At 49.6% G+C, this 18437-nt stretch overlaps 1 protein-coding gene across 8 annotated transcripts; it reads left to right on the top strand.

The window, feature by feature from the left end:
- Positions 1–71: 71 nt before the first annotated feature.
- On the top strand, positions 72–16727 carry HENMT1 (HEN methyltransferase 1). Of its 8 annotated transcripts, none has more exons than XM_070077965.2 (8): positions 82–205; positions 1031–1129; positions 1670–1795; positions 3114–3226; positions 5709–5843; positions 13312–13491; positions 14201–14378; positions 15960–16727. In XM_070077965.2, exons 2-8 carry the CDS (start codon positions 1109–1111, stop codon positions 16374–16376), a joined length of 1170 nt encoding a protein of 389 aa, XP_069934066.2. In that variant the 5' UTR covers positions 82–205; positions 1031–1108; the 3' UTR covers positions 16377–16727. The 8 variants fall into 8 exon arrangements, with proteins under 8 accessions (XP_089156380.1, XP_069934066.2, XP_069934067.2 ...); XM_070077966.2 differs by lacking the exon at positions 82–205 and adding an exon at positions 288–449; XM_070077967.2 differs by lacking the exon at positions 82–205 and adding an exon at positions 322–483.
- The last annotated feature ends 1710 nt before the right edge of the window (positions 16728–18437 follow it).

The following is an 18437-nucleotide window of genomic DNA, read 5'->3' on the forward strand; positions in this document are numbered from 1 at the left end:
CTCAACAGTCGCGGCGGCGGGCCGAGCGGGGGGCCGCAGCGCGAGCCCGCGCGGGAGACGCGGGAGCCGCGGCCCCCGCCGAGGTTCCCGTGAAGACCTAGAAAATGGCTTCGCCGCATGCGCCTCGCGGGCCGTTGAGGCGCAAAACCGACGCCCTACAGCCGGGAGCCGGGAGCGCAGCGGCGGGCGCACGGCAGGGATCCAGGTACACAGGGCGGACCCCGAGCGCCCCCCGCTAGAGGGCGCACCCAGCAGCGGGGAGCCCGGAGGCGCAGGTGTGGCGGGCGCAGGTGGAGCGGCGGGCGGGTAACGTCGCCTTGTGAGTCTGCGCGAGGTCGGGCGTCAGGGGCGGGGCCTGGAGTTAAATTGGGCGGAGGCTGGGTCTGGTCCGCTTACTGCGCTTTGCCTTGCTTCGCCGCCTGGGAGTGCGCCTGGCTCCAGGGTCAGCGGTGAGGACGACGGGTGCTCGTGGAGGAAGGGCAGGTTGGCTCGCAGGAGCAGGGTTTCGCAGCAGACGTCGGGGAATTATTTAGAAGCTGTGATTGCCATGTTGCCTAAATTTCAGGTTAAGTTCTGGTTGTTGGAGACCAGAGTGCAATAAAGGACCAAAGTCGAAACCCAAGTCCGAGAGTGAATAGAAGTGATGCTGCGGCGTCTCTAGTGTCCCAAGTCGTTAAGGGAACTGTCCCCCTTCACGAAATGCCATTTTACCGATGAGTGGGTAGGTCATTGATTGGAAACAGCTTGGAGGAGGTGCAGGCTCTTAGGAAAGAAACTGGCTGAACTCCCAAGAGTGTTATTTGTATCTGACTGAACTGGGGGTAGAAGGGCAGAAGGGGTGTCATTGTGCTTAGCTGGGTTGAATGAGGTGAGGGGTTCGGCTTCCCGGGCCCGTTTGCTCACGTCTGAAACAATACTTAAGTGGGTATTCCAGGGACTGAATGGCTTTCATGGAAAGGCAGAGAGCACCCCCCCCCCCCCCCAAGCTGTTTCTCTTGGGTGTCATTCTCGAAACGGCTTGTATTTACAGCGGAATCGCTGCTGAGTCTCAGACGAACAGCCTGAAGGGACCATCTGCATTTTTGTCTCAGCGAAACTTGGAAGGGAAATGGAAGGAGAGAAGGCACAGGTAACGCCACTCTTGTTTTTTCTCGGAAGTTAAAACACCTGGGGGCAGCCACGAGCAGCGCCTGGCATCTCGGTTCTCACGCTTCCCAGGGTGGTGAGCGGAATGAGGCTGACATATCAACACCTGGCGTGTCTGTGTTAAGTGACTTTTTAAAAATCACCAGTTGTTAAAATAACAGTCTTTAAACGCTTTCCAAGCGTGGTGCCTCACTGATGGGTGTGGATGGATCACCTGGGGGTTTGATGGCTTTCAGAGTTCTGTCCCAGCAAGTCTGGGGTGAGGCTCAAGATTTTGTTTTAGTGACATTTCCAGGTAAAGACACTGGTATTTGGAGATCACACTTGGCATACTCCAGCTGTAGATCCCTGCTGTCTGATTAGTCCACAAGGAAGTTGGGCCCTTAATGTGGCTAGGGCAGTTGCGGAAGGAAATGAACTTTAATCTCATTGAGGGGAAATAAAAATCTGTACCCCCATTTAGTTTCTGAAGTCATGTGTAACTTAGATTTCTAATTTTTTTTTTTTTTGGCTACATTTTCAGTGCACTAATGTGATTGGTAATAATCGTGAAGTTCCCAAGGAGAGGATAATAAAGTTTAAACCTCCACTGTACAGACAGCGGTACCAGTTTGTTAAAGATATAGTGGATCAGCATGAACCCAAGAAGGTAGGGCATCACAGACACTGAATTGCTAAGATTGTTTTTTGAAGTGTTTTGTCAAATAAAGCACACTAGTAAGAAACCTTCTCAGACGGATTGTTGGAGTAGAAGGATGGTGATGTTGTGAGGGCAAAGTCCACAGGTGTCTTCAAGAGTTGAGCCAGGTGTCTTCCTCTGACAGAGAGGAAGCTAAGCTGGCAAGTAGATGAATCAGAGGCTGGTAGGCGCCCCCCTGAAGCCAGCCTAAGAAGTACAGTCACGGGAATTCTGGTCTTGCTGATCAGTGAGGACAGATGGTTGTGCTGATTTTTGAGGCAAAGAATGGACAGCTGGCGACTTAATCTAACGCCTGTGGGGGAGGGGCTTTCTCCAGTGAGTCCACTCCTGGCCCACAAAGAACAGGTGACTTCCTGTAGCCATTTATGAGGAGTGCAGGGCTCGGGTAGCATTCAGTGTCGCCAGCCAGGTTCACACGTACAGTTGGATGCAGGTTCGCCTTTCTAGAGTAGTCGGAGCATCAGGCAGACTGGTACCATGGCCATAGAATTGTTTGTTTTGAAATTAGATGTTAATGGGCCTCTAACACCTCAATGGAAAGTCACCATTTCACACAACATATCTGCTTCCTGTGCTAATGCATGGGATGTTCTAGATGTATCCTAGGTGTTGGGAAGGTGAGTATCTAGATTTTAATTTGTGCCTGATGCTCAAGACCAAAGATTACTGTGTGAGGGGTTCTTTTTTTCAGCTGCACTATTGTGTTTTTGTATATGCACACAGAGTGCAGGTTTTTTTTTTTTTAACATCTTTAGCCATCCAGACATGAACATTCAGTTGAAGCATCTAGAATTGCCTTTTTGGCAGTTTAAAGTCCAATATGGGATTTCATATGGTTTGATGTCATTGGTGTGTCAAATAAGAAGTGACTGTCTTCACATGTCAGAAATGAATGAAAGCAAATTTGATAAAGCTTTGCTTGCTGAAGTCTGATGCTGAGAATTTTTAAGGGTCCAGCTTGTGGTTCTGAGTGGGAAACCTGGCTGCACACCTGGTTGTGTGTCTGTCAAATGCAGCCAACAGCAGTGATTCTGGAATAGGCGCGCCTCTTTCTACCTGACTTTGATCAGGTGGAAGTTCTTACTTGCCCATAGGCCTTATGGACTCTGAGATGAATTTGCTTCCTGTTCCTACTCTTCAGCCAAAAAGCTACTTTCAGATAGCAGCTCTGTTATTACCATGAATGTCCCCCTCCCCAAATAAAGCTTTGGCGCACACTTCCGTGGCCAGCAGTGCCGTTGAAATAACACCGTGTCTCATTCTGCAGGTTGCAGACCTGGGATGTGGGGATACATCACTCATAAGGCTGCTGAAAGTCTACCCCTGCATCGAAGAGCTTGTTGGAGTAGACATTGATGAGGATAAGTTACGATGGAGAGGGTAAGGCTCAGGGTGAGGGCTTTGCTACGGCTTATTCTCCAAAGGTTCACTGGGGGAAGCCTGGTCTGCCGGGTGGCCATGTTGAGATGCAGGAAACCTTAAGGCCCTTCCTGAGGGCCTAGTGCAAGGGAATTGGGTGATGGGGCTGCACCCTGTTGAACAGATTGATGCCTGCGTCTCTCCCTGTGGAAGTCTGGCGTGACTTGGCGAGCTGTCCATGCAGGAATGGTTACTAACGCCCTGGTGCCCCATGTGCTCAGCCCTTGGTTTCCATTGCTCACAGCCAGTTTCCATTGCTGCCTCCTGGTCATGCTGTGGTGCAACTGGGAACCAAGACTTAACTTGTGCAAGCGTCATGCCTTAATCTAAAACCAGTGGTATGAATTCTACTTGGAGAAAGGGTCAGTTTTGTTACCTTATTTTTTTTTTGACAGAGTTATAGACAGAGACAGAAAGGTCTTTCTTCCGTTGGTTCACTCCCCAAATGGCTGCCATGACTGGCGCTGCGCCCACCCAAAGCCAGGAGCCAGGTGCTTCTTCCTGGTCTCTGATGCGGGTGCAGGGCCCAAGCACTTAGGCCACCCTCCACTGCCCTCCTGGGCCACAGCAGAGAGCTGGCCTGGAAGAGGAGCAGCCAGGACTGGAACCTGGCGCCGATATGGGATGCTGGTGCCACAGGCGGAGGATTAACCAAGTGAGCCATGGTGCTGGCCCCAATGGTCAGTTTTGTAGAGCTTGCTTTAAAATATTCAGACCTCTGGGGAGTCTCCAGCTCACTGAATGAGGCTTTGCCATAGCTATCGTTGAGTGTATACTGTGTGCACAATTCCTGTATTTTGTCTCCCTGCTTATACATGTAAAGCCCCAGTTAGTCATTCCAGTAGTCAAGGCATTGAAAAATCAGTTTCAGGTGGCAAAGTCTCATGCATGCCAGGTAAAGTGATTTCTAGTAGAGGACTTAAGAGGCCCCAGAGTGCTGGACAAAAGCTCTAGGCCTCCTGGCATCTTCTTTGTAAAAAGATTTATCTATTTATGTGAGAGGTAGAATTACAGAGAGGGAGAGATGGAGAGAAAGGCCTTCCATCTGTTGGTCCACTCCCCAAATGGCTGTAGCGGCCACAGCTGAGCCAGTCCAAAGCCAGGAGCTTCTTCTAGGTCTCCCACATGGGTGCAGGAGCCCAAGGACTTGGGCCATCTTCTACTGGTATCCCAGGCCATAGCAAAGAGCTGGATTGGAAGTAGAGCAGCCAGAACTCGAGTGCCCTTATGGGATGCCAGTCCTGCAGATGGTGGCTTTACCTGCTACACCACAGCATTGGCTCCAAGCCAAAAGCATTAAAAGTGAGAATATTGGGGATGGTGTTGTGGAATGTAGCTGGTTAAACAAGTGATGCTGGCAACTAGTATCGGAGTTCTGGGTTTGAGTCCTGGCCACTTGGCTTCCCATTCAGCTCCATGCTAATGAACCTGGGAATGCAATGGAAGATGGCCTTAGTACATGGGCCCGGGACACCAACGTGGGAGACCTCGATGGGTTCTTGGCCTGGTCTACCTTTGGCCACTGTAAATATTTCTTTAGTTAAAAACTTTTAGATTTGATTACTTTTTCATTAGAAAGGCAGAATTAGAGTGGGAGAGACAGATCTTTAATCTGCTGGTTGACCTGCCAAATGGCTGCAATGGCCAGGGCTGGGCCAGGCCAAAACCAGGAGACAGGAACTCCATCAAAATCTCCCATATGGGTCTCAGGGGCCCTAGGACTTAGGCCACCTCCCACTGCTTTCCCAGGAACACTGGCAGGAAGCTAGATTGGAAGTGGGGCAGCTGGAATGGAACCAACCCACATATGAGATACCAGTGTGCAGGTGGCAGCTTAACTTGCTGCACTGTAACACCAGGTCCCCCTATTTTGAAAATTTTAATGAACAATATCAAATACTCCTTGGCAAGTAACTTTACATTGTGAGAAAACTGCCCAATGTCAAGTTTGTGTGTGTGTGTGTGTGTGTGTGTGTTTGTGTTTTAAGATTCAGCTATTTGAAAGAGTTAGAGTGCTAGCTTTCATCTTTGATCTGCTTTGATTTGGTTCATATCCCAAATGTTTGCAGTGGCTGGGGCTGGGCCAGGCTGAAGGCAGGAGCCTGGAACTTCATCTGGGTCTCCAATGTGGGTGCAGGGGCCCAAGCACTTGCCCCATTCTCTGCTGCTTTCCCAGGTACATTAGCAGGGAACTGGATCAGAAGGGGAGCAACTAGGACTTGAACTGGTACTCATCTAGGACGCTGGTGTCCTAGGTGGCAGTCTAACCTGTGCCACAGAGGCAGCCCCAGTGAGGTGTTTAATACTTTGACAAAGCGAACAGGCTGTGTCATACTTCTGAAAACTACCTTCTCCCTAGGTTTCTGGAAGAAAAATTGTAGCATGTGGGCATCTCCATGTGGATTGTGTTCACAGTGTCTCCCCGGCAATGATTGCTTTGCAGGGATCAGCTGTCTCCTTTCATGGGAGATTTCCTCAAACCACGGGATCTGGATCTGACCATTACCTTGTATCATGGCTCTGCAGTGGAGAGAGACTCGCGTTTGCTTGGATTTGATCTGATTACGTGTATTGAACTGTAAGTTTTAAGCTGACTTCTACAATATAACTCTCTATTTGAAAAGATCTGAAAGAACTAGCCTCGGTAATCTCAGTCTTCTGGATAGTCAAGTCTTGGTTGGTATCTGTAAGAAAATTAGTCATCTTGGGAATGCATTGTCCTCTGACATTTGATTTTAAATGTGCAAGTGCATTGGGAGATACAGCGACTGCCAAGGACACTTGTATCCCCCTTATTCCCCTTCACCTTCATTAACATTTCCCTTATCCTTTGAATGCATGCAGTCTCCCCATCCCAGCTGTCCCTCCAGTTCTTCCCCCCCCTGAATCGGTTCAGGATAGGTTACACATAGGACAGCTGTGTGCATGCAATGTAAAATTCAGTTTGTACTTCTAAGGCCAGGGATGTTATGTAGCTGGTCACCTGCACCCTGTTTCTAATCTGAGTAGTCTGGATTTCGGGCTCCTGGCCTGGAGAGTTGGGTTCTGCATCCTCGGGACAGCCCACCTGGAAGCACGCATCTGCCCGTCCTCACTGGGTCCACTGTAATCTCCCCAGTCAAGGTATTTGTTCCACCATGGTGCTCTTTGCCTTTTCCTCCCAGCTGATGAGCAGTGTGGGGAGTCCTGTGGAGATCATGCACAGATCCTGCCATTCAGCCGTATTTGCCCATGGATTTAGCTTCCTGACTGGTTCTTGTCTGAGCCAGTTATTATCACAGTAGTGGCAAATAACAGTTTTGTTTTCAATTCCCGTGCATTTCCCAGTCAGCCCTTGGCACTTTACCATAAGCAAGAGCATGCTCTTTCCCGCATTTATTTGATGTCACTATGAATTTAGGAATTCCTGTGTTTTAATGGCGGATTTCTTTTCTTAAGGCACTTTTCTTACTGAAATGTCCCAGGGTTGGCCAGTAGGGGGCTCCATCAAGATGGCTTTTGTGTCTTTCTGATCTGCCTCATTGTTAGGAGTTCTTACTTTCAGACAACCTGAAGTCTCGGGCTCCTCTTCTACTAGAACTGGTTATTAAAGTGTTTCCTCTGAATGGGGTGTGGTGTTGGGAAACCCAAGGTGTGTTTTTAATGGTCTTTTGGTAGTTAAGGGGCTTGCTTGGGGCCAGCTTGCCTTGTGTGTTCAGGTTGATTTCCACCTTTTAGTACACAATTCCTCTCCAGCAGGGAGTTTGCATTGTATTTATCTGCATTTTCTACTGCCTGGCACATAGTAGGCATTTGTGTTAGGCATTACTGAACAAAGGAACAATGGATACAGTGAGAACAGCATCTGGCAATAAAATTTTTTTTAAAAGATTTACTTATTTGAAAGTCAGAACTAGAGAGGAGAGTCAGAGGTCTTCCATTTGCTGGTTCACTCCCTAATTGGCTGCAACGGCTGGAGCTGGGTCGAGCTGAAGCGAGGAGCCAGGAGCTTCTTCCAGGTCTCCCATGTGGGTGCAGGGGCTCAAGGACTTGGGCCATCCTCTGCTGCTTTCCCAGGCCATAGCAGAGAGCTGGATTGGAAGTGGAGCAGCTGGGACTTGCACCAGCACCTATATGGGGTGCTGGCACTGCAGGCGGAGGCCTTACCTGCTATGCCATAGCGCTGTCTCCTGGCAATAAGAATTTGAGGCAGAGAGATAGAGCTCTCACTCACTGGCTCACTCCTCAAATGCCTGCAATGGCTAGGGCTGGGCCCAGCTGAAGCTGGGAGCTTGGAAGTCAACTCGGGTCTCCACATGGGTGGCAGAAGCCCAGTTGAGTCAACGCCACTGCACGCAGGAATTATTGTGTATTAGCAGGAAGCTGGAATCCAGAGCCGAGCCTGAGCTGGGGCTTAATCTCTGGCACTCTGATAAGGGGCAGGCATCCCAAGTGGTGATTAACTGCTGAGCACATGCCCACCTCTTTATTTTTATTGTGCTAAAGTGCACATAACAAAATTTACTGTCTTAATCATTTTAAATTCAGTGATACTGAATACATCATACTGTTGGGCTCCCATCACTATCATCCATCCATAGATTGCATCTTGCATCCCTGAGACCATTAATAACTCCCAGCTCCTGTCCCTTCACCGCTTTCTCTGAGTGGAATCCTGCATTACTTGTCCCTTTGCAACGGGCTTATTTCATTTTGCATAATAGCTTCAGGGTTCGCCTGGGCCGTGGCGTATGTCAGAATAGCCTTGTAAGGCTGTATGTGTTCATACCAGTTTGTGCAGGCATTTACCTGTTGATGGGACTCTTGGGTTGCTTCTACTTTGGACTATTGTGCTTAGCCCTGTTAAGCACTGAGGAAAACACGTAGGTTTATACCCTCTTTCATTTCTTTTGTGAATATACTCAGAAGTGGAATTGCTAGGTTGCATGGTCATTCTACTTGTAATTCTCTTTGAGGAATTGCTGTCCCTCTTCCCCTTAGCAGCTGTACCATCTCACTGTCCTAAAAGCGGAGTGCATGGGTTCTGATCTCTCCATTCTCACCAAGTTGTTTTTCTGTGGCTTTGAATAAAAATTTGATTTATGTGTATATTAGAAATGGAGGTATCTTATTGACTCACTGCAACAGCCAGTACTGGACCAAGCTGAAGCCAGGAGCCCTGAGCTGCATCTGGGTCTCCCACATGGGTAGCAGGGGCTCAAGTACTTAGGCCATCATCCGCTGCCTTCCCAGCTGCATTAGGGAGCCTGATCAGAAACAGAACAGCTGGGACTCTAACCAGCACTCTGAAATGGGATGCCAGTGTTGCAAGCAGGGGCTTAACGTGGTGTGCCACATGCCAGTCCCTGTCTCGTCTGTGTGTGTGTGTGTGTGTGTGTGTGTGTGTGTGTTTTTAAGATTTAATTTATTTGAAAGTTACAGAGGTAGAGACAGAGGTCTTCCATCCACTGGTTCACACCAGTCACGTTCCAAGTGGACACAACGGCTGGAACTGCGCCCATCCAAAGCCAGGAGCTTTTTCTGGGTCTCCCACGTGGGTGCAGGGGCCCAAGAACTTGGGCCATGTTCTGCTTTCCCAGGCCATAGCAGAGAGCTGGATAGGAAGAGGAGCAGCCGGGACTAGAACCGGTGCACATATGGGATGCCGACGCTTCAGGCCAGGGCTTTAACCTGCTGCACCACAGCGCCGGCTCCTGTCTGTTTCTCGATAATTGCTTTCCTAATGGATGTGAAATAGTATCTGACTGGGCTTGATTTGCATTTCCCTAATCATCTTAACACTGAACATCGCCTCATGTGCCTAATGGCCACTGGGATGTATACTTGAAGAAGTCTGTTGGGGTCCTTTGCCCATTTCTTAATCAGGTTGCTTTTTTGTTATTGGCTTCCTGAAGCCATCTGGGACCCAAATGCCATTCCCTGGGATGTCGGCACCCACCCGTGTCATCGGAGCTGGGCCGCAGGTATTCCTGGTCCAGTCAGCGGGAAGGGGGACCTCCCAGCGGAGCGCATGCTGAATGCTGTAAGGCTCTGAGCCAGAATGGGCACACGGGGCTCCCCTTCCCCTTCTGTGTGGGAGAACTTAGGCTGATGGGCACACCCGGCTGAACAGGAGGCTGGGCGTGTATCCTCTAGCTGGGCACGTCTATGCCTGTGATGACTCTTGGTGCGCAGAGGAATAGATGTTAGTGGACAGCTATCTGTGTCTACCAGCGCAGTCATCACCCGGCAGACCTGATTGGCTGCTGTCCTGATTGGCACACCTGCTGGCCCTGTAGGAGGGAGTGCCTTCCTGCTCTGTGTCTTCTACAGGGTTGTCTTGTCCAGTGTCTAAAATCACTGACGGGCTGATACGGGGGAAGCGTGATCTTGGTGTGTTTTCATTGGTGTTTCTCTGACACCTGGGTGGCCACGTTTCCATATGCACCACAGCCGCTTGGTTTACTCCTTTGAGCTGTATGTATCTTTTTATGAATTTTCTTCCTGGGTTGTTGGTATTTTTCTAAGTCACTTGCTTTCTTTATGTGTTAGGGGAATTATCTGGGTAACTGTGATACAGAGAAGCTATTTTCTCCTCCCTACTTTATATTTTGACTTTAATAGTTTTAGTTATTTGAAAGGCAGAATGAAATAAAAGTAGAGGTGAAGTGAGGGGGTTGGCAGGGGCAGAGAGAGAGAGAGTGCGCGAACCTCCATCTGCTGTTTCAATCCCCAAATGCCCACAACACCTAGGGCAGGGGCAGGATGAAGCCAGGAGCCGGGGACTCCATCTGGGTCTTCCACGTGGATGGCAGGGCCCCAAGTGCCTGGGCAATTACCCACTGCCATCCCAGGTAGAATAGCAGGAAGCTAGATGGGAAGCAGAGCAGCCAGGACTTGAACTGGCACTCTGCTGTGGGACGCTGGTGTCCCAAGCCACAGTTTAACCTGTTCCACCACAATGCCTACTCCAAATAGTTTTTGAAAATGTCATGCAGTAAAATAAATATATGGGAGGTACATTCCTGTGAATTTTAACACATGTATGGTTTGATGTAGCTGTTATTACAGGCAAAGTTCAAATGGCTCTATCATCCTAAACAGCTACTTCTTGCTACAACTTTGGTCAGCCACTTTCCCTTGGCTCTTGGCAACCTCTGTTCTGTTGTCCATCACTGTCTTGTCATTTGGAGAGTGTGATGATGTAACCTTAAGTCTTCATTTGGCTAATACTTTTTGAATTTTATCCATGTTCTATGCATCAGGGTTCAGCTCCTTTTAACCCCTGCATTATGCCTTTTGCGTGGAAGTGCGCCTTTATCTCCCATCTGTTGAAGGATATTTAGATTGTTTCCACTTTAATGTGGATTACAGATTGAACTGTTACACATTCAGGCAGGTTTTCAGGACAAGGATCATTTCACTGGTGTGGAGTTACTGGGTCATGATTTTTATTTTTATTAATTTTTAAGTTAATTTAAAATTTATTTTAAAAGAGTGAGAGGGAGACAGAGATCTTCCATTCACTGGTTCATTACCCAAGTGGCTGCAACAACTGGGGCTGGGCCAGGCCAAAGTTAGGATCCCAGAGCTGCTTCTGGGTTTCCCATGTAGGTGCAGGGACCCAAGTACTTGGGCTCTCTTCTGCTTTCCCAGGCACATTAACAGGGAGCTGGATCAGAAGTGGAGCAGCCAGCACCCATATGGGATGGCAGCATTGCAGGCTATGGATTTACTTGTTACAATGCTGGCCCCTAGATTTTTAAAATTTTTTTTATTTGAAAGTTATGGGGGGAAAGGGAGATTTTATATATATACACACACACATGCACACACACAGGGAGGGGTGGAGGGGAGGAAAGGAGAGAAAGAGAAAGATCTTCTATCTGCTGATTCACTCCCCAGATGGCTACAACCAAAGAGCTGCAACAGCCAGGACTGGATGAGGCCAAAGCCAGGAGCCTGGAACTCTGGTCTCCCCATGGGTAGCCAGAACCCAAGGACTTGGGCCATCTGCCACTGCTTTCCCAGGCACGTTAGCAAGGAGTTGGATCAGAAAGTGGAGCATCCAGGATTAGAACTGGTGCTCATTGGATGCTGGTGTCACTGGCCTGGGTCATGGGTTTAAGTGTGTGTTTTGCTTTTAAAATAGGCTCTGTTTTTCTCATGTCGACATTTGAGTTTTATTTACAGGTTTTTCATCATATTTTGCAATCAATACTTAGGGATTTTCAGCTTTTCTTGCTTAGTGTAGGGTAAAGTGGCAGCTTCCCCCGTAGTCCCATTAGGCTCTGACGACATGCTCTGATTGTAGTATTTGCACTGGTGACTCAGACGGCTGGATTCGGCAGCTTGGCGACTGTGACTGACTAGTGTAACAGTGTGAGTGGTCATCAGGCTACCTGCAGTGCTTACCACTGACTGAAGGGTTGCGATGCTCTTCCCGCCACAGTCCTGTTGAAATGGAGGTCCTCAGAGTGGTGGTGGTGGGGGAGTGCCCTCGCAGCCTGGCAGGGGAGATTATCTCCCCCCACCTCTTCAAGGCTGCTGGGTTGCTTGTGACACCCTTGTTGCTTCAGGGTGTCCTGGCTTCGGCAGGATGTCAGCAATCCTTGGAGCTTTTGGGTAACACTGGATTTTTACATTATTGCAGATTTACAGAAGTTGCAGGAATGGAACAAAATTCTGTGCTTTACCCAGTTTCGCCAGCTGTTTCCATATGACACTTTTAGCTTTGTCTTTTTCTGACTTCCTGCATGTGGTTTTCACATGAACCATTTGAGAGTGGTTTGGACCCCATTGTCTTCCTTTACCCAAGTCCCTGTATATATATTTTCTAAGAAAAAGACTCTTACATAACTATGGTATAACTACCTTATGAGATTAATTTTTTTTGAGGCAGCCAGATCTTCCATCTACTCGTTCACTCCCCAAATGCCCCCAACAGTTAGGGCTGGGCCAGGCTGAAACCAGGAGCCTGGAATTTAATCCAGGTCTTCGACATGGGTGGCAGGGACCTGACTACTTGAACCATCATCTGCTGCTTTCCACGGTGTTATTGGCAGGAAGCTGGGAATGGGGATCCAGGCACATCCAGTGTGTGATGTGTACATCCCTACCTGGGACTTAACTGTAATAGGTACAGTTCTGTTGTCTGTAGCCCACACTTAACATTTGTCAGTTGTTTCTTTTTTTTTTTAAGATTTACTTGAAAGTCAGAACTACACAGAAGGAGAGGCAGAGAGGGAGAGAGATCTTCCATCTGCTGGTTCACTCCCCAATTGGCTGCGACAGCCGGAGCTGCGGTGATCCAAAGCCAGGAGCTTCTTCCAGGTCACCCCATGGGTGTAGGGGCCCAATGACTTGGGCCATTTACTGCTTTCCTAGGCCATAGCAGAGAGCTGGATTGGAAGTAGAGCAGCCAGGACTTGAACCAGCACCCATATGGGATGCAGGCACTGCATGCAGCAACTTCACCTGCTATACCACAGCACCGGCCCCCAGTCATTTCTTTTTATAGCTGTTATTACATTTGGCTGTAATCTAAAGTAGTCCAGGGCTGCATGGTGCCTGCAAGTTGTCAGGTTTACTTGGTCTCCTGCCCTCTGGCCTCGGTCTGCTCAGCCTCTTTGCCATCCTATTTGCCCTTGACATTTCTGAAGAACACATGCTAGTTATTTTGTGGGGTGTCATCCAAGCTGGGTTTGTCTTTGCTCATTATTGGGCTCAGAGTGTGCGTTTTTGACAAGGATACTGGAGAAGTGATGTTAGGCCTTTTCGGTACAGTACAGCAGGAAGGGACAAGCTTATGCTTTAGGAGACGATGCTAACGAAGCCCAGAGAGCACAGCAAACTGCCTTTGTTGGTCAAATGTGCGCCATGGGCAGAGTGGAGAGTGGGTGTGATTGGACTAGATGCGTAATTGTTCTTAGATGATCTAAGTACTACAATGTATCCATAGAAGGAACAACTCAATGTGTGGAGGGAAATTATGTTGCTACATCAACCAGGAAAATAATTCCAGTTGAGGTTAAATGTGATCATGTCTTCTCCACTGACCATTTTAGAATAGAACATCTGGATTCAGGTGATCTGGCCAGATTTCCCGAAGTGGTATTTGGGTACATGTCTCCAGCCATGGTTGTCATCAGCACACCAAACTCGGAATTCAATCCCCTGTTTCCAACAGAGAACTTGAGAGATTCAGACCATAAGTTTGAGTGGAACAGAATGCAGTTTCAGACCTGGTAAGTTCAGATACTTTTTTTTTGGTGGTAGTGGGGGGAAGGGTGTTAAACTTCACAAAAGTAAATCTTGATGTGAATGTTGAATGTATTACTCAAGTTTTTTTTTTTTTAAGATTGATTGATTTTGGAGAGAGGGCTTCCAGCCCTCTGGTTCACTCCCCAGATGGCCATGACGGCCAGAGCTGGCCAGGCCGAAGCCAGGAGCTTCTTTTATGTTGCCCATGTGGGTGCAGGGGCCCAAGGACTTGGGCCATTTTCTGGGGGCTTTCCCAGGCCATTAGCAGGGAGCTGGATTGGAAGTGGAGCAGCCGGGACACAAACCAGTACCCGAATGGGCTGCTGGCATTGCAGGGGCGACTGTTGTACTCGCTATGCCACAGCACTGCCACCAGCCCCCACCCTCCCCAAGTTGTTCCTTACTTTCTCCCCATGAAATCGATTCCCAGTGTGCACTCTAGCATGAGATGAGGTCCTGAGAGAACCAGCGCGTGTGGCAGGTGTGGGGGGTGTGTGGGCAGCAGGTCCCTTGGGGGTGAGGGTGTCTGTGTTGGCTGGAGATGAGGAAGCTGAGAGGGTGCCTGGGCTTCCTGTCCCTGTCCAGGGGGATCCCCTCGGGCTGTTCCTTTCCTGACTCACAGGTGTCGGTTACAGCCCTATCGTCTGCTTGTCCAGCCCTGCACGCTGATCTGCGCCCCTGCTCTGATTTCAGGGCTCTGTTCGTGGCGAATCGCTATGGTTACTCTGTGGAGTTTACTGGTGTGGGGGACCCGCCAGCTGGAGCCGAGAGTGTGGGCTTCTGTACCCAGATAGGCATCTTCCGGAAGAACGAAGAAAGGGCGGCCGAATCGAGGGTTTCGGAGCGGCACGACGAGCACGTGTACAAAGCTGTGAGTGTTCTCGGGGAGGGCGCTCTCGGGGCAAGACCGTGCACCTGTGGGCGGAGGCGCTCCGAGTAGAAATGAGTGTGCGGGAGGCTCGCTCCAGGGGAACCCTCCGGGCCCTCCAGCTTCTGGCAGCCGTGGGCTCGGGCATCCCTCGTGACTGCCTGGCCTGTAGCCCTGTCTCACCAAGCCTGTTACTCGGCACGACTTGTGCTGCAGATAAGACAGCCCTGCAGGATCTGTTGGTTATCAGTGGTGGTGGGGGTGGTGGTGGGGGGCCACAGCAGCTCCTCCCCAGCTTGGCCCAGGAAAGGACTGTTAGAACTGAGCTTCCCAGACCCTTTTGGTGTAAAGACACAAGGTGAAGAAACACATTTTCCCTTTTAACTGAACTGGTTTTCCCGCCATCCTTTTCCTGTGATACCAAGTAGGAATATTGTATTAGTGTGAATTGGTAGAACCCTGGTTGGGAGCTGTTGGACATTAGAATTAGAAAGCTGATCAGATAATATCTTCTGCCTATAGATTGATGCTTATTTTAAAAAATACTTATTTGAAAGGCGGAGTTATAGAGAGCTTCCATCTTGTTCATTCCCCCTATAGACACAACATCTGGGTCTGGGCCAGGCCAAACCCAGGAGCCTGGGACTCCATCAGGGTCTCCCACATGGGTGGCAGGGGCTCAAGCACTCGGCCGTCTTCCACTGCCTTCTCTGGTGCATTTAGAAGGGAACTGGATTGAAAGTGGAGCTGCCACGACTAAAACTGGTGCTCACTGTAGCTTAACCTGTGCCATAATGCTGGCCGCCCTTGCCCACTATAATGGAGCCATTTATGATTAGTAGGATCTGACATATCCAAAATGTACATAGCATCATTTTAATGTTATTTTTAGCTATTTGAAAAGCAGAACGGGAGATAGACATACTTCCATCTGCTGGTTCACTCCCCAAATGCCCACATAGCCAGGGCTTGGCCAGGCTAAAACCAGGAGCTCGGAGCTACATCCGGGTCTCCCACATGGGTGTCAGGGGCCCAAGCACTGAGCCGTTAATCTTGTGCTGCCTCCCAGGATGCTTGATCAGGAAGCTGGATCAGAAGTGGAGGTGCTGGGGCGCAAGCAGGCGCTCCAGTGTGGATGTGGGCAACCCAAGCCGTGGCTGAGCCCGCTGCATCACAACACCCACCTCAGTTTTGTGTGCGTGTGTTTCTTTTTCTTTTCATTTAAGTTTATTCTAGAGAATGACAGACCCAGAGCACCCATCCTCTGGCTCACTCTCCAGATAGCCACCGCTCCAGCTGAAGTGGGGAGCCAGGAATTCCATCTAGGTTTTCCGCTGTGGGTGGTAGGAACCCAACTTCTTGTGCTGTCACCTCCTGCCTGCCAGGGTCAGCATCAGCAGGTCGCTGGAGACAGGAGCAGAGCTGGGCCTTGAAGCCAGGAACTGTGATACGGGAGCATGGGTGCCAAACAGTGGCCTCAATGCTGGGCCAGGTGTCTCCTCCTTACAGTTAATAATTCCTTGGCAAAACATTGCGGATGGCCTTGACGGTTTCCCTGTGTTCTAAGTGCCCCTTTCCCTTCAGGTTTTCACAGCGTCCTACCCAAGCCTACAGCAGGAGAGGTTTCTCAGACTTGTCCTAGTGAATGAAGTGTCCCGACAGGTGGAGAGCTTGCGGCTGAAGCATCTGCGAAGGCTGAGAGAGGGGGAGGGGTTGTTGGGGATACAGCCACCCGAGAACGACAGCAACTTCCCCTCCTTCGGGCCGGCCTTCACCGACGTGGAGAAAGCCAGGATAGAGAATTCTCCCAAACCCTTTGTGGCGGGAAGGAAGTTCTTTGTGCCCCTGCGAAGACTCGTGGCTTACCCCAAACTGCACCGCATCTGCCCTAATGAAGACGTGATGAGGTCACTGGTGGACGACTGCATCAGCTTGAGCAGCGATGGTTCTGCAGTGGTGGTTGACCTACACGATCATTACGATTATCTGTTTGAAATTTGAGCCATGCTTATTTCCTGAAATTCAGGGTTTTTAGTGACAGTTGGGCTATCACTAAATAGAAAATTTTAATTTTCTGTGTAGTCATAATTCAGGTAATTTTTTTAAGTTGTACCCCAAAAGTCGTGTCCTTAGCAGGTAGACAGGTGAGTCTGACACAGAGCCAGACTCCTCTTCACCTAAGAAGGATATTAGGGTTTAGCTAAAGGTGGTAGGTTTTCCTTTGAAACCAGAAGTTTTCTGTTTTCTCAGGAATGAAGAAATTGGATGTGGTAACGTGTCAGTTTTTAACTTATGCATATATATTTTATGTTACAGTATGTTGTATGTGACATTAAAAGTTTTAAAAAACGTTAGCATCTATTCTATTAAACTCTTTCCCCCAAGGGTTCAGAGTAGCTCCCAAGTCTAAGACCCTCTATCGTTTGGACCAAATTCTCAGCTAAAAATACTTAGCCTGAGACCTCAAAGAAAAGGAATGCAGGTGCTTGAAAGACAAGCCATGGCACCATGTAGTTACTGTCCATGTCTTTTTTCTCTGGGAGCTTCCAGGGTGGAATTGGGGTCATAGTAATACTGGGAGAAAGATAGATAGCTTTGCCCAATGGAGGAGAAACAGTGGTTTATTTATTTGAAAGGCAGAATTGGGGGAAGAAAGATCTTCAAACCATTGGTTCACTTCCCACATGGCCACAATGGTTGGAGCTGGGCCAGGCCGAAGCCGGGAGCCTGAAACTCCATCCAGGTGATTCACGTGGGTGGCAGGAGGTCAGGCACTTGGGCCGTTTGCTGCTGCTTTCCCAGGAACATTAGCAGAGAGCTGGGTCAGAAATGGGGCAGCTGGGACTTGAACCAGTGTTGTAGGAGCATCTCAGGCAGTGGTTCAACCCGCTGTGCTACAATGCCTAGAAACCCTAGAAACAATGATCTAAATGAGGCACATGGGCCCAGAGGGGAGCTGGCCAGGTACTGCACCAGCCTACCCTAGGCGCCCAGATGTCTGCCCTGCTTGGGGGGCATATTTTTAGCACGCCACCTGGAGGACAAAACTGGGAGTTTCAACTGCAGCTACCACTTGTGTATTCCAAATCAGCAGGAAGGAAGAGAAGAGAAATGGGCCAGAGGCAAGCTGTCTGGTAAATACTGCTCCGAGTTGTTAGGCAACACAGCTGCTCACTTCATGTTGACCAGAATGGAGTCTCGTGGCCACACATGGCAGCAAAGGAAGCTGGGAAGTGTGGTCTTTACTTGGAAGCCATGTGCCCACTTGGGGCCTGACAAAGACGAAGGGGAGAAAGGACATCTTGGCAACCGTGTGCCACGGCCGTGACAGCTCAGCCTCTGCAGTGGGCTGTGTGGCAGTGCGGGGGTGGTGCCTGGGAAAGGCCTCCTGGGGCGGTCATTGTCAGGCTGAGTGTGGAAGGGTTAAGTAAATGGAGAGTAGACTTGATGAGGGGATGGAGAGAGGCGGGATCCTGGAAGAGAACGGTGTTTCAGTCCTGTCACCATGAACCAGTGGATTTCTCAGGCTGCCACGTACCTACACTGATGTCCTGCCAGTGCTCAGACCTGTCTGCCTCCTGGAGGTGTGTCTGCCCCACACTGAGGGCTGGCTGGCCTCGCCCATCCAGGCCTCTGCACAGCCTTCCCCAGGGACGTTCTACCCATCACCTCTAGTGTGTGAGAGCCATGCGTTCTCGCCAGGGGGAGCTGTTTCCAGCTAACCCATGACCTTTGTTGAAGCCCAATCAAATGAATCCCCGACCCAGATGCCCTCCAGTGCATGTGGAGCTGCCTCTCCGTGTCTTTCTGCGACATCTATACCCTCATTCTCCTTTTTTCCACCTAAAGATTTATTTGAGAGGCAGAGCTTCAATCTATTGGTTTACTTCCCAACTGGCCACAATGGCTGGGGCTGGGCCAGGCTGAAGCCAGAGAACTGGAACTCTGTCTGGGTTTCCCCTGTGTGTACAGGGACCCAAGCACTTGGGCCATTTGCTGCTGCTTTCCCAGGTGCATTAGCAGGAGCCCGGATTGGAGATGGAGCAGCTGGGACTCAAACTG

This window comes from Oryctolagus cuniculus, chromosome 7 (genome assembly GCF_051225735.1).
Source record: "Oryctolagus cuniculus isolate XC-2025 breed Fujian yellow rabbit chromosome 7, ASM5122573v1, whole genome shotgun sequence".
Classification (NCBI taxonomy): domain Eukaryota; kingdom Metazoa; phylum Chordata; class Mammalia; order Lagomorpha; family Leporidae; genus Oryctolagus; species Oryctolagus cuniculus.